General features: G+C 35.0%; 1 protein-coding gene across 1 annotated transcript; it reads left to right on the plus strand.

The window, feature by feature from the left end:
- Positions 1-7,745: 7,745 nt before the first annotated feature.
- On the plus strand, positions 7,746-10,736 carry LOC131609186 (vesicle-associated protein 1-2-like). The gene is made up of 8 exons (XM_058880841.1): positions 7,746-7,930; positions 8,031-8,101; positions 8,250-8,331; positions 8,760-8,875; positions 9,548-9,709; positions 9,799-9,849; positions 10,075-10,152; positions 10,399-10,736. The coding sequence occupies exons 1-8, from the start codon at positions 7,879-7,881 to the stop codon at positions 10,507-10,509; spliced, it is 723 nt and encodes a 240-aa protein (XP_058736824.1). The 5' UTR covers positions 7,746-7,878; the 3' UTR covers positions 10,510-10,736.
- Positions 10,737-11,088: the final 352 nt, after the last annotated feature.

An 11,088-nucleotide genomic window follows, 5' to 3' on the forward strand; every position in this document is an offset into this window, starting at 1 on the left:
GCGCGTAATTTCTTCACCGCTTATCGGATTGAGACGATTCTCACAGCTACGATCCACAAATTTAGTCATCTTCGAGTTGAAATTGGTCCCGTTTCCAAATTTCACACCGAGTCACATTTCCCCGAAAACGAGTAAAAAAAGAAATAGTTAAGGGCATTTTTGACATTTCACCACTCACATTATATAAACTATTTTCCCTCTTTTTCTCTCATAACTTCAATTATCCCTAAAGATAAAAACACTTTCTCTCATTCTCTCTCAATTCTCAAAGATCAAAACCTACAAAAATCACCAAAAAGCCTCATCAATCTTCATCAATCTCAAGAACAACATTCATCAACAATCAAAGCACGAGAATCAAGATCTCTTATATTCTCCGATCATAGAAGTCCTGCGATTTCTCTCTTCCCCATGGTGTAGCGCGCTTCCCTCCCTCTATTTGCACGGATTCGCTTTTCGTGTTCGGGTTCGAGTTCATTTGATTTCGTTGACACAGTAATTCCTCAATCCTTAATTGTTGAATATGCATGATGTTGTGATTAATTGATGATGATGATGTTGATTGTTGTTGAATTCGATCGATTATTTGATATGCTTGATTCTTGAAAATCGATTAGGTAATGATAATGTTGTTGTTTCTATGTTGATTTTTAGATAAATTGCTTGGTGAAAATGTGCATGTCAAGTGTTTGTTCAAATGCTTGTGTGAACTCATAAAGTGGCATAATGCTTGTTTTTGCTCTAACTTCTTAATCGTAAATTGTTTTAACACAAAAGATTAATGAAAACCTATTATCTTCATCGTTTCGAAGCTCTTCATGCGAACGGTTTTTTAATTCGGATAATTTTCACCCGATTTTTTTGCTACTGTAGCAGTTTCGAATTTTGACTTTTCGGGTGAAACTTGACCGAGTCGACCGCATTTTTGAAACCGCTTGCATGTGTATAGGTTCCGATAATTTTGTTAATTCATTCCGGGCAATTTCTAGTGGTGTGTCATTGTTAAATCTTCACTTTTGCAACATGTACATGTTATGACTTTTTGCTTGTAATTGTGTTATTTTGTCATTGATTCATTAAGTTTAGCTTATGCTAACTCCAAGTTTTCTTGGCTTGTTTGTCTACTAACTTGTGATAACACTTTTAACTTGTACTTTGTTCTCTAACCCTAAAGTTAACTTTTATGTTTACCCCCATGCTAACAACTTGACACTAACATAGCTTATTGAATTTGGTTATTGTTGTTGATGTTAGGCTTCAAATTTGCTTGCTAATTTTTGAACATTGAATTTTGTTGACATTTGTTGATTTTTGAGTTGCAATATGACATAAAAATGAACTTTGTTTATATTTCTTGGCGCTTGTGTGGAACCATATCCATGTTACTTGTTAATCCTTACATCCATTTGTTAAGTGACATTGATGATGAACATTGGTGCATAAACTTGACATAAAACTTGGTGCATGAACTTGATATAATATTGTGAATTGGAAGCTTTGTGCTACTTGAAAATCATGTTCTATGCTTAAATTCCAACTTGCCAATTGTATGCTATATTGTGCCATTTGCCATGAACCTTTTTCTTGTGTTTATGTGTGATTTCAATGAGTCTTGGGACTGTTTTGGTAGCATTATAGTGCAATATTTTTGGCTTGACATTTGTGTTGCATTTCACCATTTTTTTGACTCATGAAAAACATAGAAATTAAAGAGATTTTGGTCTAGATTTTGGTGTTGTTTGATTGTTGATACAAGGTGATAGTAAGAATTGTTTGAGGGCTAATTGATGCTACTAGATGCTACTAGATGCTATAATTTTCTATCATGTTTTTTTCTCTTTTTTCTCCCGTTTTGCAAAGTAGACGCGACGCGTCGGGTTTAAGTGAAAATACCATATCTTTTGAACCGCTTAGCATTTTTGGTCATGTGAATAATGTTTCTTGAGTGCAATAATATTTTCAGAGCTGACGGTGCGATATATTTTTGGTTTCGGTCGACTTTTTTTACCGTTTTTGCTACTGCCCCATATCGGAAGTCGTGCCTCCGGGCCGATTTAATAAATTCCAATTGCATTTTTGAGTTCCTTGACACGTTTTTAGCTTACCATAAAATTTTGGTTTAATTCCGACTAATTTAGTTTTTATCATTTTTACCCGATTTTACCGTTTCGGTGTACCTTTTGACTTGTAAATATTTTCTTTGGTTTCCATAATACTTGTGTACATAGGTAGTTAATATTAGAATGATATTTCTGGTTGTTATCTTACTTTCGTTCGATTATGTTTAAAAAGTGTGTTAATTTCTCATTTCGATATCCATTTTCGGTGTAAAGCACCAACGCAATTCCGATTGCGCTTTTTGTTAGAACAAGATTTGTTCTGATCAATATTCTTGTTTTGATGATAAAAATGTATATGAATTTTGTATAAGACAATGTGGTACTCTAATCCTTTACATTTTCCATTTCAGGAAATATATAAAGAGTATGCACAATTCAGCGCAAGAAGCACTGACTCAGAAGGTTCAAGATTGCAACATCAAAACATGCTCTCACAAGACATCAGAAGATGGTCAAGCAGAATCAGAACATGGTCTATGAAGCATCAGAAGAACATGAGATCAGAAGCAGAAGCACTGAAGTTCTTATGGTATCACGCTCAAGCACTTCAAAGTCAGAAGACAAGAAGATGCTCTGCACCAAGCTGTTTGACTCTGATTATTTAAACATTGTATCTACAAACATCAGATCTGAAGCAAGTACAAGATGACAGGCTACGCTGACTGACAAAAGGAACGTTAGAAGCTACAAAAAGGCAAAGTCAGTAAAAGCAGCAAAAGCAAGGCTCGAGGTAGTTGACAAAAGTGTGAAACATTAAATGCATAGCTGTACGAAACACGCAACGCATTAAATGCTCCCAACGGTCATCTTCTCAAAACGCCTATAAATATGAAGTTCTGATCAGAAGCAAAAAAAACTCTTGCAAACTTACTGAAATGCTGCTGAATTCATTACTCACGAACTTCATCTTCAACCTCACAACTATTGTAATATTTAGTGAGTGTTAATCTTAGAACTTAAGAGAAATATCATAGTTGTGATTATAGCTTTCTAAGAAGCATTTGAATACTCTTGTAAACATTTATTTTACATTGATTGTAAAAGGTTCCTAGAGTGATCAGTGAGATCCGTAGACTCTAGAAGACTTAGAAGTTTCTAAGTGGTGATTTCCTAGAGTGATCAAGTTGTGATCAGTATACTCTAGAAGACTTATAGGGTATCTAAGTGGAAAACCATTGTAATCAAGATTGATTAGTGGATTAAATCCTCAGTTGAGGTAAATCACTCTAAGGGGGTGGACTGAAGTAGTTTCGTTAACAACGAACCAGGATAAAAATATTGTGTTCACTGTTTTTATCTTAAGAGTTTTTAAAGTCACACTTATTCAAACCCCCCATTTCTAAGTGTTTTTCTATCCTTCACTTTTTGTTATCTCTAACTTGTGTGCTAGTATGCAAGGCATTCCGAAGGCAATTCCCGATTGACGCTTATTCTCTCGTGTCCCGCTTTACTTGCGGGACACGACATTATCTCTTCCCGATTCGTGTACTCGATCATGAGACTCGCACGTCACTTTTATATCTGTATTGTCTGGATTTCATGTTCCCTTTCAGGTGTATAGTACATTTGTGCTCGACGCACATATCGGCGCGTGATTTATTTTCACGGCGCTGATTCTTGTTGACTACGAGTCTAATCGGTGTGCTGATTGTTTGCCTGTTGCTTTTGCTAGCTCGCTCACAGGATCTCTGGTTTTCTTTATTACTGTTTGCAGCAATTCACGGATCATAATCCGTTTGGTATTGATCTCGTTTCATTTTATCTTTTCTCGCACTTTACCGCTTTTTCGCATCATCCTATAACCTGAGAAGTAGGACTTAGGCATTCATCTGGCCAAGCCCTCGAAAGAGGCTCCGTTTTTGTTGGTGTGTTTATATTTTTGCTTTGCGGCAGGGAGTCACGGTGTAATAAGATCTTTAAAGGCACTCCGTTAAGTCCTCATGGAAGGCATGCTGAAAGGGTTAGCAATCAACCCCCGCCCAGTCTCATCGAGTCCGTTCAGTAAGCGCATGCTACATGTTGCTTGCTTCTGAACTAGCACAAGATCCTGTTATCGAGTATGTCAGGTAAAGGGTTCATGCATTCGAACCCTCGCATTTCCTATAGCTCACGTTGATCGATGTTGAGGCTCGGTGTACGCACGCACCGTTTTCCTTTTAGATCTGCGACGACTTGGTTGTTGAGAGGGATTCGCTCCTCTTGTCTATGGCCCGATCGCTTTGCGCGAGGTCTAATGCTTAGTTGACTCGGGTGATCCACTCCCCTTGGCTATGGCGGGACCGCTTTTTTACTACTTGGCCTGTGCCAGTAGGTGTTTGCTTTACGAGCGAGACTCGTTTGTGTGATATTCTTGTTTGCATTTCCTTTTTCCCCACAGGTTGTTAGGTTAGTTTAGTCTTTCACCCTTTGTATGATAACATAGGTAGCAAGCTTTTCCACTTAGCTTAGGCTTTCCTCATGCATTCTTTAAAACACAAACCAAACTCTTTGATTTTCTCTTCTTAAGAGCTTGTTAATTCCGCTCCATTCCCAAGCGTAAGACTCCAAAGGTCGAGCAGCGGAGTGCGAATGTAACTCGTTCACCTAAAAAACACAAAACAAACAAAAACTAGTTAGCCGAGCTACAGTACCTCTGATTCCTCAAAAAGGATACGTAGGCAGCGGGGTAGGGCCCGTGCGAGTATAACTCTTTCTTTTCCCTACATTTTGCATGCATTTTAGTTCAGATTAGGCGTAGATTTGTTACACACCCATGGATTTAGACGCAAGCGTGGATACCATCGAGTACGATGGGCATGTGGGGTGCTAATACCTTCCCCTCGCGTAACCGACTCTCTTACCCATTTCTCTGGTCGTGAGACCGTTGTTTGGTTTTTTGGTTTGTTGGCATTCCCTTCCTTTTCAAGATAAATATGTTAGTGGCGACTCTGTTAATTTTCGTGGTAGCGACACCTCCCCTCTACAGCCATTAAGTGTAGCGATACACTTTTCGTGTGACTTTTTCACAAAAACTGCAGAAACACATCTAAAACAAAAAGTACAATAAAACACCATCCACAAATAACAAAAATCTAGTGGAAAAAAGTGTGTTATGAAAAAATTGCATTTGTATTTGTATCACTTCAACCCGAGCGAGCTTTCCTTGAAACTTCATCAATCTTACCTTTACACTTCACATAACAACAACATCAAACATTAACAATAATAACAACATTTTCAAGTAACACCAAAGAACATTCTTGATGGAAATTTCTAAATCCATCAAATACCAAACATATTAACAGAGCAAATCAGAAAGAAAAAAAAGATAAGGTTGAAACCGATCATGTTTCAGAATAATCACCGCTGAACACCGCGAACAAACACCGACGAATAATCCATCACCTAAAAATGCAACTATTGCCGTTTACATTTCAACTCCGACAACCATCATCCTACAAAAGCGCAGATGGTCACCGCCGCTGAGAAAGTTCAATCGAAGAAGATGATGAAGAAAATTGAAAGACAGAAAATGAAATGGGAAGGGAGGATAGGTTTAAAGAGAAGATGATGAAGAAAGTTGAGAGAATGAAGATAAAATGCAAAAGTTTAGAAGAAAGCTATTTTCCGTTAGATAGAAGAGAGAGAAAGAATAGTGCAAAATGAAGAGGAATGTAATAAAAAAGTAATATTGATAAAAGAAGAAAATTGAAAATGAACTATCTGAGATAATGAATTTAACCAAGTCTAACCAGAAAAACATAATACAATTGAAATTTAACAATGTGACATTATTAAATAAATAAAAATTTAAATTGAAAATGTGATAAATTTCAAAATAAAAGAAATGATGAAATTTCTGCAAACAGTTCTTTTCTTATATTATAAATATATAATTAAGACTGTTTTGTGAATTACGCACTAGAAATACATGTATGTTTAGTCTGTGTAATTGTACAGGTAGATTCTACATAACTTCTACATATTTCTATTCTATATTGTTCACGTCATTATGATAATGACTTTGCGTGACTTATCTTATGTAGATGAAGATAATCCATGATCTCAATTTCATAGGAATAACGTTGTTTTATTTAACATCAAAATATGGTAATAAATACATTTATTATTTTATTTTTGTGGAGCATTTTTGAAATCCGTATATAATGTATAAAATAAATTGAAAACTAAATAAAAGATATATTAAAATTTTCAGTCACAAACAGAGTTCATAATATAAAATTTGTGTATGTATTTAAGCACAAAAATATATAAAAGAAACTGTAAACAAATTCTTTATCCATATAATAAATTATTAATTTTGTGTTAGGCTCTGTTTGGTAAGACATTTTATGAACTTATAATTTATGTTTTATAGTTTATAAGTTTATTTGACAATAAAAGATCTGTTTGATAACTGTCTTCATATCACGAGTTTATAGCTTATTTTACTGACTTATAACTTATTTTTCAGACGCTATTTCAAATAACGTTTTAGCTTATAGCTCTTAGCTTATCATTTTTTCTTCCTATTTTACCCTTATTATTTTAAATAAAACTCACTACCATCCTTTATAATTTAATTTACTTCAAAATAAAATAATTATATATTAAATGTTTTTTAAGTCATTTTAATTTATCAACTAATTAAACCGCTAATTTTACCAAACAGTTCAATTAGCTTATTAGCTATAAGTCACAAGCCATCAGATATAAGCTATAAACTATCACTCACCATCCATCAGTGTTATAAGCTATCATCTATCTTATTAGTCGACCGCTAATTTTATCAAACAGAGCCTTACAATATTAATAAAATAATAAAAATAAATTATTATGCATTGTTAGTATAAAATTTTTTACACTATCAATTCACCACCATTATCCGTTTATATTACTGTTTTGGATTGTGTCTGTGGTTGGCCTAGCGTCGAGCAAAACCCAATCCTTATCTACGCCGAGGACGGTCCAAAGTGATGACCCAATTCATTAAGGCCACTAAAGAGCACATTCTCCACGTGCTCCTCACCCGAAGACACGTCATTCCCCACTCTTCGCGTGATTGAAGAAACCGTCTTGCCTTCCGCAACAGGCAAGTCCACTCACAATCCAGAGATCTGAGAGCAGTTAACCCATGATGATGAGCACGTACTGCTCATCTCCTCATTCATGTGGGAATTCTGACAGTTATCCGTTATGGGCCTAGATTCTCAGCCCATAACTATTGGCCATATGTTAGGGACTCACTATAAATACCCTCCTCTACAGGAAGAACATGTATTCTTTTCAATATTCTACTCTCTAACTTCTTCTCACTACCTCTTTACTCGTACTTACTTGAACATCGAGTGTCTTATTATTAATTTGATAAATGTAATTTTTTTTACAGTACCACTTCATTTAAGTTAAATCTTTAATAAAATATTAACTTATTTTCAAATCATTAATAATTACTAATTTTATATCTTAATAATTCTTTGAAAATCAATAAAATACAACTAACTATATTTTCTTAACTCATAAGACATTGAAAAATTGTTTAGTTAGGAAGTAAGACAAATCATAGTACTAGTTAGTTGTCATGTTTTTTTTTTACTTTGATAAGACGAAAGTACCCTTTGGTTCGATGCATGAATGACAAATATTTCCAAGTACAACAACACTCTGTCCCACGTTATTAGTCTTCTCCAACTCTCTCTCTACCTAACAACCGTTTTCTTCTCACCGGAAAATCAACACTGATTTTAGTCTCCGCCGATTCTTCTCCGATCCCTCCGCCATGAGCTCCGGCGAACTCCTCCAGATACATCCTCAAGAGCTACAGTTTCCCTGTAAGCATCTTCCTTAAAAAATGTTTTTTTTTTAAACTTTTCGATGCGAAATTCTAATTTCTTATAATTTTTTTTTGATTTTTTTTTTTTTGTGAAACAGTTGAATTGAGGAAGCAGATCTCATGCTCTTTGCAATTATCTAACAAGTCAGATAACTATATAGCTTTCAAGGTTCTGATTTTCTTTCATCTATTTGATTGGTTTTTTATTTTATTTTTTTAATTTGTGTTTTTTGTGTGTTTTTTTAATTTTTAATTTTTAAATTGTGTATAATTGTAATTTTTTATTTTGAGTAAAATTGATGGTGATGTTGTTGCAGGTTAAGACTACAAATCCAAAGAAGTATTGTGTTAGGCCTAACAATGGAGTTGTGTTGCCTAGGTCTACTTGTGATGTTACAGGTTTTGATTCTCCCTCTTGTTTTCATAACAAAGACATGCAAAGTGGGATAATTGTTTTTTTATTTAAGTGATTGGTGAACTGAAATTATTTCAATTTGTAGTTTTTGACTTAATTTTTGATTTTGTTGTATTATTTTATTTTGTTTGAAATGGATTCTCTGCATTGAAATGGCGATTTTATTTCAAATTGTGATTTTAGAAGTATTAAATTGTTGCAATTGATCGAATGAAACGGATCTAAATCAACGAATCGTGCAAATGAATTATGAGTGTTTGATTTGAAGTAAGGAATGTGAATTGTTGATGAGCAAATTGATGGTTGATTTTACATGTGCATGTGTTAAAAATCATACATGTTCTGTTCTTTTATACTCGCGTCGCGTTTACTTATTGACTTGTTACGTCATATTTATATTTTCATTTTGTAGTTACAATGCAAGGCCAAAAGGAGGCACCTCCTGACATGCAATGCAAAGATAAGTTTCTCCTTCAAAGCGTAGTTGCAAGCCCTGGAGCAACGACGAAAGATATCACTCCGGAAATGGTAACCATTCTACAAATTACAAATTTTTTGTTAAATAGGAAAATGTTAGTAAAATAGTTTCCAGGATTCAACCCGGGAATCGGGAACTTCCTGCTTAAACCAAGCTACCTTCTTGGGACCAAAGTCATCAGTAGCGGCCAATAACGGCGCTATCAAGCTATAGCGGAGCGGAGGCAGACTGCTATAGGAAGAGCCTTAGCGGTGCAGAACACTATATCAGCCGCTATAGAGTAAATAGAGAGTAGCGGGGGTAGAGCGGTTCCCGGTCCGGAGGGTTTCTGTCTCGCTATCCTTTTCCCCCCTGGAAAAACCAAATTATCCCTTATGTTTAAAACGTTTTAAGGGGGTAATATTGGGGTTTTCAATCAAATTCAAGTTGAGACTCAACCCTAACCTTACTGCACTTCAGTCGTTCAAAAGAAAAATCGCAAGTTCCCCCATCACTGTATGTTTACAATTATTATTCATTTAATTTGTCCAAAAAATGATCAAATAGCGGTCATCCCGCTATACACTATCCCATTTTTGGGGTCGGTTGATTCGCGCCGTTATCTGGGATTGGCTACTCTGCTTGGGACATGACAAACTGTTTCTTGATAGAAATTAGAGAAAAACACTACACATGACCTGGCATGACATCCTTCAATCATTTTCTTTTCTTGTTGCATGTAGTTTAATAGAGAGTCCGGCTATGAAGTTGATGAGCGCAAGTTGAGAGTTGTCTATGTTGCTCCTCCTCAACCACCATCCCCAGTTCGTGAAGGATCTGATGAAGATTCGTCTCCTCGAGCATCTGTATCAGAAAATGGCCATTCAAGTGCTGTGGAATTTCAGGTTTTTAATAAACACTGCGTTTGCGTATATTTTCATAGAACTTTTTAATGGTTTTATGTTAATCAATTGTTTGTGAATATGAACCGTAGGCTTCGAAAGCTTTCAACGAACGGGTTGAACAGAAGGATGCTTCATTTCAGGTAACACATGTCACATATTTTCTCTGTCATTTTGAAGAATAACTTGTCACTCATCTTGTTGAATTTTCTATCTTTTTTCCTGAATAAGGTTTCTTTCTTCATTGAGTCATGTCATTTGATATTAAAAAAAATCCACCGATAAACCTTATTCATGTCTGGATTATTGCTCTCGGTAAGACGTCAACTTAGGAAATAGTGCTCATTTTGAGTTTGTTATCATTTCAGGCAAGAACGCTTACTTCAAAGGTGATTGAGGAGAGGAATTCTGTTGTTGAGCAAAATAAAAAGCTCCGGCAAGAACTGGTATGACATTTATTCCGTAATATTCTTTAAGGAATGCTTATGCGCATTTTATCTTGCATGTTTAGCTCTGCGGTTGATTTTCATCCCATGGTTCTATGATGAAGTTCTCTTTTACGAATTCTTGTTTATTCAAGTGTTATGTTATTCAACTATTTACACGAACTGAAATTATCATCTGTTAGGATTATCTGTATTTGAGCTCCCTTGAAAAATTATTGATGATCGGTTGAACCTTGTCATTCGCAGGAGCTTTTGAGGCGTGCGTCCAACAGAAGCGGCGGTGGTATACCCTTTATGTATGTAGTTATTGTTGGCTTGGTTGGCATGATTTTGGGTTACCTATTGAAGAGAACATGACTTGTGATTTCAAGATTCAACAGAATGATCAAAATTGTAGAAAGCAATAAGAAGCAAAATGTGTGATATGTAAAAACCAATTATACTGTCATGTTTTGTGTTGTATTGTTCCTAGAAATTTGCAATGTGTGATGAGAAAATAGGTATACTCTATAAGAACTATACTAGCAATCATAGATAATAGATAGATTGATGAAATCTATATCATGGAAACTGTTGTTATTTGATGTGGCACATGTTATTGTTTTTTAGCTGCTCCTAATGATTGTTGGTTGTCTCAATGCATAGTTATTGACACTAAGAAAGTGACTATGTATATAAATAAATCTAAACATTATCTAGGAGCTACTATACAATTTGTTTGTGGTGACAAAATATTATTTTAGCACGTAAAATACATAATTACCTTTTTTTTTGGATGGAATAAATAGATAATTACTTTAAAGCAAAAATTTGCTCGGTCCATTAATTATCAATTTTAATTGAAAATTTTAGGTAGTTGAAATCTTCATTTCTAAATGTATTTAAGGCTTTCTAAATCAGAATTCAAACTCACCTCTTTCATGCATATGTTTTTTT

The sequence above is a fragment of the Vicia villosa genome, linkage group LG6, assembly GCF_029867415.1.
Source record: "Vicia villosa cultivar HV-30 ecotype Madison, WI linkage group LG6, Vvil1.0, whole genome shotgun sequence".
NCBI lineage: Eukaryota > Viridiplantae > Streptophyta > Magnoliopsida > Fabales > Fabaceae > Vicia > Vicia villosa.